General features: G+C 38.6%; 1 protein-coding gene across 4 annotated transcripts in view; it reads right to left on the bottom strand.

Moving 5' to 3' along the window:
- Positions 1–12377, bottom strand: part of RASGRF2 (Ras protein specific guanine nucleotide releasing factor 2) — a 336767-nt gene extending 324390 nt beyond the window's left edge. For 2 of the 4 annotated variants that reach the window (XM_001363426.4, XM_007487378.2), the window contains exon 1: positions 11151–12262. In XM_001363426.4, coding sequence (XP_001363463.1) covers positions 11151–11438 — 288 coding nt within the window. In that variant the 5' untranslated portion in view covers positions 11439–12262. Of the gene's footprint in view, positions 1–11150 lie in introns of all 4 variants that reach the window. The other 2 variants (XM_007487377.2, XM_001363496.3) reach the window with 2 other exon arrangements.
- Positions 12378–15887: the final 3510 nt, after the last annotated feature.

Genomic DNA, 15887 nt, shown 5'->3' with positions numbered 1-15887 from the left:
ACTGCTCTCCACACCCATATTCTCTTGCTCTGTGTAGATGCCTTTTGGCAGAATTCCAAGAGGTAGCTTGCAAGTATATACCTACCTATCTACCTACCTACACACACACACACACACACACACACACACACACACACACACACACACAATAAAAGGTATTGGGGAGAGGACTAGTATACTAGCTGTGTGCATCAGATGGTGAGGCAATCTGGAAAGACCTCAAAGAAGAAAGTGGTAGTTGAACAGAATTGCAAAAGAAACTAGGTTCTCTCAGAAGCATAGATGAGAAAGGATACTGCTTTGCCAATGAAAAAAGTGCATGAACAGGAAATGGAATGTGAGGAACAACAAGAAAGTTAGTTGGCTGGACCAAAGTGAAATAATGCATAAGGCTGAAAAGGTAGGTTGTAGTCAGGCTGGGAAGGGCTTTAAATGGCAAACAGAGTCATTCCCCAGCAGATAAGTGGTCAAAAGATGGGAACAAATACTTCCCAAAAGAAGTACAAACTACTAACAAATATTTAAAAAAATGCCCCAGATTGGTAGTATAAACAAACTTCTTACAAATAAAAACAACTCTAAAGTTTCACCTCACAATTCTGCAAATTGGCAAGGATAGTTACAGTTGGACATAATTAACATTGGTGAAGTTGGGGAAAGGATACACATGGGCACACTAATTCACTAATGGGGGAGCTATGAATTGGTCCAACCATAGTAGAAAGCAATTTAGAATCATATGAATTAAGGGGCTAAAATATCCAAACATATGTTCTAAGGGCATCAAATTCCAAAATAGCACCATATACATCAATATATTTATAGCAGCACTTTTGTGGTAGCAAAAATCTGGAAACAAAAGTCCATTGACTTTCATTTCCAATAAAATAACTAAACAAATTGTGGCACATAAAGCTAATGTAATGTCACTAGAGTGTAAGAAATAATTAATACAGAGAAAAAGGAAAGACATATGAACTGATGCACAATGTAATTAGCAGATGCAAGAAAAATATGTACACAATTCCTGAAAACATCAACAAAATAATGGAAACAGTGTTGCAAAATTATAAGGGCCAAGTTTGGGTCCAACGAAGAGATATGAAAAGATATCTCTCCAAAAGTCTTTATCAAAGTCAGAAACCATGAGTATGGAACATGAAATATGTTCATTTTTTTAAAAACTTTACTTTCCATCTTAGAATCAATACTGTGCATTGGTTCTAAGGCAGAAGAGTGTTAAGGGCTAGGCAATGGGGGTCAAGTGATTTGCCCAGGATCACACAGCTAGGAAATGTCTGAGGCCAGATTTAACCCCAGGACCTTCCATCTCTGGGCCTGGCTTTCAATCCATTGAGCTATTCAGCTGTCTCCAAATATGTTCATTTTTGATGTGGAGATTAGTTCTGCTGAACTTTTACCCCCCTTTTATTTTTTATCCTTTGTTATGAGGAATTCCAAGAAGGAGAGAGGAAAATATACTTGGAAATGGAGGTGATGAAAAAAAAAAGATATTAGACAGAAGAATTTGTATTTGATCCCAAAGATAATAGGGAGATTCTGGAATTACAGGAAGAGAGTGACATGGTCATATCTGTGCTTCGTAAATGACTTTTGTAAACATGTGGAACATGGTTTGGAGTGGGGAGAGACTTGAGGCAATTAGGGGACTATTTCAATAATTTAGTGATAAGGTTCTGAGATATGTTGGTAGCCCTTTGAATGAAAGGGCCAAATGTGAAAAATACAGTGGCATTAGAAAGAAGATTTCATAAAAGATTTGATAAATGGGAGGAGAATGAGTCAAGAATGATTCTGACAAGGGCATTTGGGTGGCTCCATGGATAAAGTCAAGCCTGAAGACAGGAGATCCTGGATTCAAATATGACTTCAGATACTTCCTACTTATATGACCCTGGCCAAGTCACTCCAATTGTCTAGACCTTAATACTCTTCTGTCTCAGAACCAATATTTAGAATCAATTCTAAGGCAGAAAGTAAGGGTTTTTTTTTTTAATGATTCTAACTAAATACATTCTAGTAATATTCTCATTTGGGTTCCAGACTTTCATCAGCTCAGTTCCTTCCTTTATACACATAGCCAACAAAGAAAAATATAGCCATTCATTTCCCACCATTTATCTTCGACCATTCTAAGGCTTTTTGCCATTGGATTAATATTATAATTATTTTCTCTACATGTATTCATCTTTACTAGTATTCAGAGACTAGAGTAAGGATAAAGATATCTCTTAAGTCTGGGAATAAATATATTAAGAAATGGCACAAGGAAAATATGCAAGATGAGAATTGGAGAAAAGATTAAGTATAGAACAGGAATTAAACAAGGAATAAAATGCATGCATTTCTTTTCAGCTTTTGTGAATATCATGATTTGTGATGTAGTCCTGGCAAATAATGATTACCAGGATACTCAAAAAAATTATAATTGGAGGTCACCCAAAGAGCAACAGAGAGGTATATAGCAGTTGTGAGTAAACCAACACATTCCCAATTGAGAACTGAACAAGAGAAACAGCAATAGGGGAAACCACATAGCAAGATTAAAGAATAACTGGTGGATAGCCTACCCACACATCAGGAGAGCTATGGGAAAGTCCCTTCACCCCTTTGTGAAGGATGTAAGCAAAGGAATTGACAAGAAAGAATCTCATAGGATGGGCAGGCATGGATGGATGGACTGAGATCTGCACCACCATAGTAAATACCCATACTAATATGATCAGAGATTTAGAATATCAGGTCTCGGAAATGCTTTTTCAACTTCTATCCTCCACTCTGTTTTAATGCTATCAATCTATCTAAAATTTCTTGCCTCATTCCCCACTCCCCATATACAATCAAAAGAGGAAGAGATAACACCTTATTTAAATATTCATATGCCATTCTTCAAATTGTTATTTTTCTCTTGTTTTCCTTAGAAGTATATTTTTGGTGCTTTGTAGCCACTGTTAGCAGTTTGGGGCAAATTGATTTCATATTTCTGATTTTCACTAAAGCATAAGTATCTCAAGTGCCAATAACAAGAAAAACTGTGAGAACATCTGCTTTCTGGGTCTCTGCTCCAGCTACTAAAGTCATTATTTCTACAAGAAGCTGCCAATATGTATTTTCTCTTCTCTCTTTGTCTCTGTCTCTGTCTCTGTCTCTCCCTCCCTCTCCCCCCCCCCATATTTGTAGTACTTGAAAAGAATATGACAAACTTGGCTATAATGAAGAATATAGTTATTAATGGATTCCAACTCCTTAGGCTGCTAGAATAGAAAGTTGTACTACACCACTGGAAATGTAATGAACAGATTTGGAATAACAGAATTAACCTCACAGCCAATTATTATGAAATAATATTTAAACATTTAACATCTTATTATCTAGCACAATATTATCTGGGTACTTGGCAACCATTTGATGATACTTGAAAAGATTAAAATTTTACTATTTAGGTTAACTAATTTTCTAAAAGGATTAATTCTGATTAATTTAGTTATACACATATTGGATTTAAAACTCAAGTAACAGAATTTTACTCACACAAAATAAAAGCCTTTAAGTCTCCATGACTGACAATGTTTGCCCATGATATGAAGTACCTGGGTTAAAGGATTTTTTAAAAAACTTGGTGGGCCTCAATTTATTCATCTATATATATAAAATGGGAAGATTGCCTCATTTGGAGACAGAGGACTCATGCCCAAATCCCTAGCATTGCAAATAACTACTTTTGTGACTTTGAGAAAGCTATTTGTTCTTTAGGATTTAGTCTCCCCATCTTTAAAAATAATAAGGGAGAACTAGGTAACATCTAAGTACATTCCTCTGTAAATCTATAATACTCCGAACATGGATGCAAAATTATTGTATTTAGTTTTTTTTTTAAAGAATAAACAGGTGTGAAAATAAAAGGGTGTTTTTAAATTGTCAAAATCGACAGATATGCAATTCTTTATCATTATAAAATTTTGCTCACTCTCATCATGATGTTATATTTATAATCCCCAAAATGAGTTTTTTCTTTTTTTTTTAAGGCTATCTTTATTTCTCAATTTAAAGAAATAAAAATCTTTAAAACGATTATACCTTATTTAAAATTCTTCCTATTGTATACTCAAGTAGTATGCCAAATTAACTACATTACCATGATTTGCATTAAGTAGATGACAGTTAATGACTGATTTTCAAACACATTACTAACACTTGTTTATTAAAACCAGAAACATTTGGAGCATTGTAAGGTGTCTCTCATACTCTCAACAACTTGCCTTATGATACAAAAACTATTTTTAAAGCTAGCTTCATGTTGCAAGGGATGGGGAAAATAATTTCATTTTTTCATCTCCATTGATGAAGGTATTATAATAGTGTTTCCCCCTATTCAACATTACCTTTACATATTTCTGTTGTTATTTATTATATCCAACAGGCAACACTAGTCACAATAAGAATGAGTGCTGTGGATATACTGTCACTTCCAAGATGAATTTTCTCATGTCCAGTCATATAGAGAAACATAAACTGGATGTATCACAAGGAATAGAATAGCAAAAATTCAAATAATTGGATTTTGCTAATCTGTGAGGATACAAATTTGTATTGTACTTGATTTTGCAAATTGAAAGGATGATTACAATGTACAAGTAACAAGTCATTTCTGCCCTCCTAACTAAATTTTAAAATCTGTATACTATTATTTTGGTATCTGTTTTCATTCTAGACATTTTTAATTAGTAAACAACCGTTGAGTTGATTTCTGGGCACCAATTAAACACCATTAACTGAAAATTGAGTCTATCTCCCATGAAAAACATTTTAAAGACTTACATACAACTAACTATGCACAATTTTATAGAACCCTCTATTTGAAATATGAACAAACTAAAAAACATGAAAGGACTAAATGCTAATGAAGAGACAAAGGGAGGTCATACAATTTTTAATTCCTTCAAAATTAAAATGAAGGGTTTAATCTGTCATTGATTATGATAAATGGTTTTTCTTTTAAACCTCTGGAACTAAAGAGATATCTCCCTCATATAAATGAAATCACACACTGAACAAAATGCTTTATTGAAGCTGGATAGTACAAATTATGTCCATCCTGGTTGCATGTGTCTCCATTATTGGTGGGAGAAATATATGGTAACAAGGGGCAGCTAGGTGACTCAGTGGATGGAGAGACAGGCCTGGAGACAGGAGATCCTGGGTTCTAATCTGGCCTGATGCTTTTTGACTATGGGATCCTGGGCAAGTCCATTGCCTAGACCTTACCACTTTTCTGCCTTAGAGCCAATACTTGGCATCTGTTCCAAGATGAAAGGTAAGGATTTAAAAAAGAAAGAAGAAGAAATATATGTAATGAATATTTCTCTATATTGCTTTCAGGTTTCAAAAGCTCCTTTTTCCCAATAACCTTGTGAGCAAAATATTTGGGTAAGGAAAAGATCTATGGCTTAAAAAGTCTGATAAATCCTCTGTTAACATGCTGTTATGTCCTGGAGAAGTATATGAAACACCAAGAGGTAGAGACTCCCCTGGGGTCACAGAGTAAAGAATTTAAATCTGTATCAGTAAGTCTTCCTGACTCCAAGACCATCTCTCAATCCATTACGTCATCAATATATTTTTTTCAAAATGTTATACCCAAGTGTACTTATCTTTTTAAAGGACCTATGTTTAAATAATGGCATTTTTAAGGTTAATTTTTTAATCCCTTTCTTATTTTAATAGATAACTACAAATATTATTTTTGAAGGTTTGGCTATTTTGCCTTACATATTTTCTAATTTTTTAAAAAAGAAACAAACAATAGCAAAACACAATATTTGTTTCCCAGCTCTGCCATTTTTTTCTTGCAGTTTCTAGGATATCAAATTCTTTATCTCTGGGAATATTTGTTCTACATTATGTTACGTGGTCTATCTTTTAAAGTGAGGCAGGTCTACATGTTTAGCCCTACCTAATAGCTTTCTTTTCCTTTTCTGTAATACATGAGATATAACTTTTTGAGGAAAACAGAAAACTACTACTTCTTAAAAAGGACATTTTTAATCAAAATCCCTTTGATAATATCATAATTACTGTCCTTGGGAATTAACCCACCATGAAAAGACTTTTGGAGCTGACTGTAAAGTAAGCTTTTCTTTCAAGACATATTTGGAAGGTGAAACATACCAACATATTTTCTGCTAAATTGGAAACAAAGATCAAGTTAGCTAAATTTGGGATAGCTTAAAGAATGTGGCTTGTTTCGTGGTATTAAAAGAACCAGATGAAGGCCTTCAATGAATTGCAACAGTCTTTTAAAAAACATTTATGGAAAGAAGTGAAGAATTGCTCAGAATAAATCATGGATCAGTTGCAATCTGAGATCCATGCCACGGGTATAAAAACTGGCCACACTGAGGCTATCACAGACCCACTGAAATGCTAAAAGATGACCAAGAAATGTTTTCAAATTTTTAACCAGCTTAATTTGAATCAAAATGGAAATAAAATTGAAGGTGAAACTAAGAGATAAAGTCATGGGGGTTATGGTATTTCTTTTTAAGTATCTGCTATTATCCACACAAAAATTCATTTCACTGGGGAAAAAATACTAGGTGTTTGCAGGCATAATTTTAAACTTGAGAGATGATATGGGACACTTCATGGAAGTTAATCAAGTAAGAATAATTCATTCACCTAGGTGTTCCCTCAAATGCAGATCACAATTTAATCATGTGGATGAATATATCAAGAGATAGCAAGAATGGGTCTTTTTCTATGATGTAAGTCTGAGGTGGCTCCAATGGACCTGAGTTATGATTTACAAATTTACTAAAAGGTTCATCGTTTCAATCATCTTCCCAGCTCCTTTAAGACAATGTCCTCTGAACTAGCTGCGTTTTGAAACCCTAATACAGCATATACCACAAAGCATGAACACTTTTACCCTTTTCTCTCTTCTATTCACAGAATTTTGAACTTAGGGATGATCTAGCTTCTTGTTTTACAGATGAGAAAGCAAAACCTCAGTGTCTTGCCCTAGGTCAAACATCTTGTTAGGGGAAGAACCCAAATCTCCTGTCTTCCAGCCCCACTGCTCCTTCCCCTGCAACATACTGCTTCCCCAAGGCATCCTAATTCTTGGATTTCCTCATCCTCTGATTTCCTTTATGTTAATCCTAAAGATGTTGGCTATATTTAGGCAGATGGTTGCATCTACACAGATACAATTGGACCTTGAAACTTGTCACTGCTTCACTGCTCACTTTTCCATCCTTTCCTTTATAAATGTTCTGTACACTAGCAGGCAGTCACATGATCTTTGAAGCCTCATAGGACTAGCTTAATTCTTTCTATTGGGAATACTTTTTTTCCCAAATAATAAAAATCTGGTGCACAGAAACCAAAAGCATTAAGAGCCCTTAATGATGAATCCTCAGAGGCCAACTGTGGCAAGTGATCATAAGGGGGAAAAGGGAGAATTAGGAGAGAAAGAAAGAAAGAAAGAAAGAAAGAAAGAAAGAAAGAAAGAAAGAAAGAAAGAAAGAAAGAAAGAAAGAAAGAAAGAAAGAAAGAAAGAAAGAAAGAAAGAAAGAAAGAAAGAAAGAAAGAAAGAAAGAAAGAAAGAAAGAAAGAAAGAAAGAAAGAAAGAAAGAAAGAAAATCTTCTTAAAAAAAAAAAAGTAGATTCAGAGTAGGAGGACCTAGGTTCAAAATCTGATCCAGCCACTTACTACCTGCGTTACAAGAAGTTACAATTTTTCTGGTCACAGAATGTTCACCTATAAAATGAGGAGCTGGATTAAATCAACTTTAAGGGGCCCTTATAGCTTTATAGTTATGATGATATGCCTCCTATATCTTCAAAACAAGATGAAGACAACTCTGGGAAAATAAGTGAATTTCTGATATGGCCCAGTATGTACTCAGCTATCTGATCTTGGACAAGTCATGGAACAGAGTACAAAGGCTCTCAATTTTTTTATTGTCTTTGGACCACTTTACACTCTTAAAAATTATCGAGGACTCCCCCCAATAAGACTTTTGCTTATATGAGTTATTTTCTTTATTACTGACCATATCAGACATTAAATCATCTTAGTATTACTATGGACATAATTTTGACCTTGAAGATGCTCCCCCTCCCAAAAGGTCCAACACAACTACACCAACCCTTATCTTCTGACATTCCTTCACTCTTCTCCCTCAAACTAGCTAGAACTAGTTAGCTCCCCTGACTGCCTCAGAGCAGTTATAATCTGACCATTCCCTGGTATCTACAGCAGCGACTGCATAAGAGCTTTTGGGAAACATCACGGCAACCGCCCCCCCCCAAACCCCAGATAATCTAGTGGCTACAGAAGATGTAGTGGGTGGGTGGGCTCTGTACTCTCCCATAAGAACACTCCACATATACATTTTTCATTTTAAGTAGAGCAACATAAGCTATCAAGGAGAGACAGGCATGGATGGGCTGTCATCAACATTGAAGAGCTTATTACATTATTATTCTCCCCCACCTCCTCAGGCCAACCCTCTTCAAACTTCCCTAATTCTGTCAAGAGTATCACCATCCCTAGAGTTTCCCAGGTTTACAAAATGTAGGTGTCATCTTTGACTCAGCACTTTCCCTCACAGCTGGTAGAAATCATTTGTAGCATCTTTTCAACATCTCTCACATATTACCTTCTTTCTACTTACACAGCTACCACACTTTCAAACCTTCATCATCTTTTTGATGGATAACTACAGCAGCCTCTTAGTTAACCTTCTGACAATGCTACTCCCCTATTCAAACAACTTCAGTGGTTCCTTATTGCTTATTGAAATTAGAATCAAGCATTTCATCTTTATCTTAGCTTTTTCATTTCTATTTTTCTGTAAGTTTTATAATATAAGTGACATTAAGAGAGTAATGCATGTGAGTTCTCTCAAGTCAATTCTATTCAATTAAGAAGATATCTACTGCATACAAAGCACTGTGCTAAATTCTGGGGGAGATACAGCAATACATAGTCCAATCTTAAAAGAACTCAATCATATTTAGTAAATGTACTTCCTGTCATTCTGCATCCCCTGCAGAACTCCTCCACATCCCATTTCTTTTCACCTGTAAAACCAATCCAATGAAGTATCATCCAGCCTCACAGAGTTGTTGGTTAATATTATAGAAAGGTACTGGGGAAATTCAGCACTTGGTGCCATATGAACAATAGTTTTTCAATAAATGTTGTTCAATAAATTGGAGGAAAACTGAAAATAATTTCAAATATATTTTACCAAGAATTTTAATGGTTAAAAAATGATGAGGCTAGTTTCTGCAGAGACTATTCAAGGTGAATTCCCTCACACCCTCACTCCTCCCTTCTTTACCCCTCCAAAATAAAAAAAAAAAAATCTATACATAAGAACCTAGAAAAGATTCCTCCTATCCCATTTTCCCTTTATCCAACTCCAATTTAAATAGTCAGCTACAGGGGATGGAGATAGATACTGGACCTGTGCTTTTACTATTCTAGGAAATTCCCAGATGAGAAAACTAATAATTAAAGACAAGCAGCTTTTCTACAAATATAGAGTTACCTAAACTCTAGGTCATAGAACACGGAAACATTAGGTGATTTTCTCAGCCTCATACAAGCCAGCAGGTATTCAGAGTAAAATATTGAGTCCAGGATTTTGAGGCTGCCATCTCTGTCCCACTAAGTCAGAGTGCCTCTCTAGGGAACTAAAATCATATTTATATTCTGTTTCTAATTCTATATTTGTATAGGTAAGGAGGGAAAAAGAGGAATAGATTTCCAAATACAACTGGAGAAAAAATGCTCAAATTCCAACATATTTATTACATCAGTCTCCTTCTATGAATCTTTCTACAAAAAAGTTTGATTGGCTTACTGAAGACTGGAGTCTGAGCTACCTAAATCCAAAATTGAAAAATTAGAAAACTTTCAGTTTAATTAGTTTTCATCTCCTTTGAACCCTATCATTTAAGTGTTCATTGTCTAATACTGAAAACTCAGCTAAGAAAGTTGCCTATTTGGCTCAGATAAGCAACCTTTTGTTCTTTGGCATGGATGTTCACAAGCAATCATAGTGGAAAATTTTTGGACAATAAAATTAATCAGCTATAATTCTAAGACCCAAGAGGAATAGAGGCAAAAACTGATGTTTTCCAGTAACTTTTTGGAGCCATAGACAATAATATTCCTAGAAAGGCACAAAATAAAATGATTAAAAGCTATCACCCAGAATTTATGAGGGAATTCTCCCCTGCTCCCCTAACTCCCACCTCCACCCAGTCAGTACAAAGAATTCTCTCACACCAAATACTTTTTAGATCATCTCAGTTTCTAAGAACAAGAAGGAAAGGGTTCAGTCTAGGACATTGACAGAATACACAACACATTATCATTATCCTCAGGGAATTCATTAGGAGCCCCTTAATTGGACACAACAGACCAAATGTTTGTATGGCAAACTGTCACAAACCACCACTGACCAAAAAACATCTAACAAAACGTTCACTTTTACCAAGATGAACCAGGCTTTTTATTTAGCCCTGCAGAACCACCAGCTGTGGTTACGCACTTGCAGGGACACAGCCAGCCACCAGCCATATTAAGTAGGAAACCAAACTTTCCCAGATTCATTAGCCTCATCTCTTCTAGCCACGTGAAATCCAACAGGTGCCTTCACGTGTCACGGAACCGAACTCTCCCAGTCCAGACAGTGCGGGAAGCTGCGAATATTAATAGTGACACTGACAATGACCACTGATTTCGATCGGCGCCTGCAAGAAAAAACTCTCCCCAATTACAGAGCAAGATCACCCTCATTTTCAGTTCACCAGAGGGGAAGGGGGGGGAATGCTTAAATAGTCTCCCCCTCCCCCGAGGGTGGCCCTGGCTCCTTAAAACAGCGTTACACTAATCTTCGGCTCTTAAATTCGCTCTCTTAGTCTGCCCTACTGTCAGAACTCAGCTTCTGGGCTGCGCGCCCCCTCTGAGGAGGGCACTGCCCCGGGACCACCACCCCATCCCACACCTCCCCCAGCATCCCCGAAACCAGATACGGGATCGCGGCGGTCGGGAAAGGTGAGGGAGCTGAGGAAAGGAAAAGGACAGGGCTCTGGCCAGAGGAGCCTACCTGCTTGTCCAGGGCGTCCTTGCCACCCGCTGTCCCAGACGCTGCCTTGGGCGGGGCGGGAGCCCGCTCGCAGCTGCAGCCCTCCAGCAGGTACATGCCGGCTGGCCGGCCGCTCTGCTCGCCCTCGAAGTAGAAGAGCACATTCTGGTAAAGGGCGAACCACTTCTCGTGCCAGCGGCTCGCCTCTGCCGCCTTCTTGCTCAGGAAGCCGCGCTTCGTGCCCTCCTTGCGGGCCAGGAAAGCCAGGTACAGGGCGTGCCCCTCGTTGTAGCGCACGCTCTTCTGCATGGCTAGGGGGGCCCGGACCCGACCGGCCGGTAGCGGGGCTCGAGTCCTTGGCGGGCCCCTAGCTCGGGGGACCCCTCGGCATCTTTGTGCAAGTTCCCCCACCCCTCCTCCGAGGGGACAGCCCCGCGCCGCTTTCCACTTCCCCGCGTTAGGGTGCAGTGCGGCCAGGGGCTCCCCTGCTCCTCCTCGAGGGCTAGACGCCCCCTGGCTTTACTGCAGCCGCTTGACCCTAAGGAGATGGCCAGTGCCCTGTCCTCCCCTCGGGCACTGGCGTCTAGGGGACTCTCGGACGCTCTCTCTGCTGCTGGAGCTGCTGCTGCAGCCACGGCTTCAGTCCTCGGGCTCGGCGAGAGGGACCTCTGGGCTCCCCGGGAGGCCGGACTGTCTGCGGTCAGAGCCTCTTACTGGCTCCGCCCGGCCCTGCCCGCTGCCGTCCTCCCACCCCCAACCACCACCACCACCACCACCACCCCCCTAAAAAAGTTCGTGCCACAAACCGCGGTGCGGTCGAGCTGGGGAGAAGCACCGCAGCCCAAGGAGGATTGTCCCTGAGCAATTCGCTCTGGGTGAGACAGAAGGTAAAACGTCACGTGGGAGATCAGCTGTAATCGGCTTTGAGACCAATTTAAAGAGCAAAGTCGGCGGGGCTGCGAACCCTGGCTCTGTCCGGTGCTGTCCAGTCCCCTCCCCTTCTCTCTCTCTCTCCCTCTCTCTCTCAGACTGAGCTGGCGCTGCTTCTGCTCCGGGTTTATCCTCCTGCCTGTCCTTAGGCTGGGGGAGAATTAAAGGAAAGAGCGCGCAATCACACACACACACATACACACACTCACACTCACGCTCACACACGCACGTGCGTTTCCATAGCAGTGGGGTGGAGTCAGCTCCCCAAAAAATGTTGTGTAGAATTTGCATAAAGTGAAAGTCCCTCTCCTTCTTTCCTTTTTTACCGGTAGTTTAATTAGCTTGGCAGAGGTGAATATATTCAAATAGCAAGCACTTAGTTGGTTTTTAGTTATTCTCTCTGGCAGACTTAGAATCAGAGATTTTTTAAAGTGTGCAGAGTTTAGAAATCCTTTCGAATATTTCTAATGTCCAAATTTCCCTGTATCTATAGATATGGTGAGTTTATAGACTGCTTTCCCTAATAACCTCCCTAGAGGCCACCCTAGGACATGTACCGTGTTGCTGGGATTGCTTTCATGTTACTGTAACTCATTTGGCTAACAAATCTTCCATGAGAGGACCAACTGCTATAAAATTGAAGTGAGAAAAGAAATTTTACCGGGGGGTGGGAAGTGGAGGGTGGGGGAACCGTGAATAGAAGCTGTTGAAACCCCCATCACAGCGCTAGGATTTGATTCTATGTTGAATGTTTAAAATTTTTTACCATTTGAGTTGTCAGAAAAAAACAGCACTTGCCATTGCATAAAATATTAACTATTAACAAAAAGAAATAAAATGCTCACACACACCTCCAATGAAATCCAGTTATACATCCTTGTAGCTTTATATGAACAGAATTCAGCAGCCTAGAGTTCAATATCTCATTTCTATTACTGCAGGTTGTCTAAGAATTTTGCAGCAATCCGTCCCTCGAAGTGGTTTCCCATTTTTCTGGTGGAAGACTTTCATTTTATATTTATTTTTTTAAAAACTCATCATATGGGGAAAAATTACTTTGAAATAACAATTCTTCAATTTCAGCAGTGATTAATATCAGTTGGCCAGCTAAAGAAGACATCGCATTTTTGACTTTGAGCTCCAAGGGGAAGAAAGCTTAGATATTCTAGTTCATGCAAGACAGGGACACACAAATAAATCTATACAAAGAACTCAATCTGCTCTAAATGGAAGGAATACTACACCAATGACATCATATATTCAGGTAAGTATTTATGTAAGTTAGTCATGTTGATTAGATAGCCTTTCCCTGCCTTTTTTTTTTAATGTTCTGTGTCTCCTACCCCTTACTTAACTCAATTAATTCTCAGTAAATATTTGCAAAGATGGTGGATGATATCCATCAAGTGGGAGAAAACTGGCCAATATATAAATTACCTCTTTTTGCTGAGTATTGTAACTTTGAATAATTTCTGGATTGAGAATGAAAATAAGATTCTAATCACTTTCATTCATTGGAAATCAAGTAGACTACTAATACAAAATATTGTTTTTAGTGTTGAGGCTAATTTATGTTATAAGTAATTGCCCTTTTTAAGACATAGATTTCCTAATAAAACATCATTAGAATGTTATTGTTCTTTACTTACTTTACTTTACTGCCACTTAATACCTATGTGACCTTGAGACTAATGACATCCCTTCTGAGGACTCTTTTTCCTCAACTGTAGAATGAGAGGGATGGATTAAATAAAGACTGAGGTTCCTTCTAGCTCTAAATATATGATTCTTGTTGACTCTTTAATGTGAATGGTCACCATTTTGGATACAGAGTGCTTGGGAAATGGTTTCATTGCTATGCATTTACTCTTTAGCTACTGGAGAGCAGGAAAGAAAGGATTGCAGATAAGTAGCTATGAGAAAGTCTGACTGAGGATGGAAGATAGATAGATACAAATGAGCAGTCATATTCAGATAAAGGCCAACCTAAGCAAGAAATAGAACAGTAAACAGACTCAGAGTTGGAAGAGACTTTAAAAACCAAATAGTCCTAATCTTTCATTTTATAGATGAGGAAAATGGGTCCCCAAGAGAAAAGATGACTTGTCTAAAGTCACTCTGAGTCAGTAGCTGATCTAGGAGGGCAGCTAGGTGCACAGTGAATAGAGTACTGGTCCTGGAATCAGGAAGACCCATCTTCCCAAGTTCAAATCTGACCTCAGACACTTAGTAGCTGTTAAACCCTGGGCAAGTCACCTAACCTTGTTTACCTCAGTCTCCTCATCTGTAAAATAAACTGGAGAAGGAAATGGCAAACCACTGCAGTATTTTTGCCAAGGAAACCCCAGACAGGAGTTTCTAAGAGTTGACAAGACTGCGCAACACCAGTGGAGCCAGGACTGCACAGCCTCTCAGAAATGATTGATTGTAGGGTGCTAGTCTTTTCTGGGTTAATTTGTCTATGTGGGAAACAGGATCATTGAGACCATTATTTGACAACAAAGGGGACAGTGATTTATTCTGATTGAGGATATTGGAGTCAGAAGACTTGGATGAGAATGCAGGTTCTGCTATAGCTTAACTGTGTGAACCCATTGGACTGACATTTTCCCATCTCCTAATTTCAAGATCCTCAGCTGTAAAATGAGAAGGGGTTAGATAATCTCTCAGGTTCTATCAGCTGTGATAGTCTTTAAAACCTTCCTTTTTACCTCTCACTTCTCATTTTCACATATCCTAAGGGCAAAACATATAATGTGATTTGTTCCATTCTAGAGACAGGGATGCATTTTCTTTGAGACCATAGGCCTATGATCTAATAATTATTACTCCTCATTCCATAAAATCTACATTTATAAAGTACTTTAAAGTTTGCAAGACCATATATATGTATGTATGTATATAATTTCATTTTATCCTCACAACCCTATGAAGTATTATTAAATTATCCTAATTTTATGGATGAAGAAATTGAGACTCAGCAAGAATAAGGGACTTGCCCAGAGTCACACAGCCAATAAGTGTCTGAGGCAAAATTTGAACTCAGTTCATCCTAATTCTATGACTAGTGCTCTATCTATCACACTTGCATCACTGGTGTAAGGGCTTGTCAAACCCTGTTCAGGGACATTTCACCTGTGACTATTCAACTCTCAACTGTGGCTCCAAGAAACTGGAAGTATGTGCCATGTCCACACCCTGGTAAAATCATTTTAGCAGATGGGCTGAACCAAGTTGACAGTGACTAACAAGCCCCAAAGCCACCAGTGAGTAAGGGGGATGTCTGCCTTAAGTATGTGAAGACATCCCCTACCCCATGAACACCCAGAATGGGCACATGAGAACAATTTCTTCCAATGCCCATGAAGACCACTAAAGCAGGCACTGTGGAGCCCTTAGAGCTTGGTCAGACAATGAAGATGACAAGGTCATCCACTGCATTCCAGGTCATCACTGGTAATCCTGACTTTTTGTCTTGTCACTGAACTTTGATGTCTCTGGAAGAGAATGAGGCTGATGAGTTTGTGCAATTGTGAAAAATTCTGCTTCACTTAAATCCAACTCGCTGTCCAAATCAGGACGTCAACCTGTGATGGCATTGGACCTCTTTGAAAACAAAAGATGAGTAACAGGTGAAGAAAGAAGAAAGTGATTCCTGGGAGCAATGAAGAATAGTTAATAATCTCAAAACCATGTATAACCTATTCCATGGAGGAAAGCTTATTATGTCCACATTAGCAAGATAAAAGGGAAACTATCTAGATAACATAGCACAAAAAGAAATTTTTATTTGAAATTAACAAGGGTGCATTTTTGTACAAGTAGGAA

This window comes from Monodelphis domestica, chromosome 3, assembly GCF_027887165.1.
Source record: "Monodelphis domestica isolate mMonDom1 chromosome 3, mMonDom1.pri, whole genome shotgun sequence".
Taxonomy (NCBI): domain Eukaryota; kingdom Metazoa; phylum Chordata; class Mammalia; order Didelphimorphia; family Didelphidae; genus Monodelphis; species Monodelphis domestica.
Note: the sequence above shows the minus strand (reverse complement) of the source record. Positions and strands in the feature narration are given on the sequence as shown.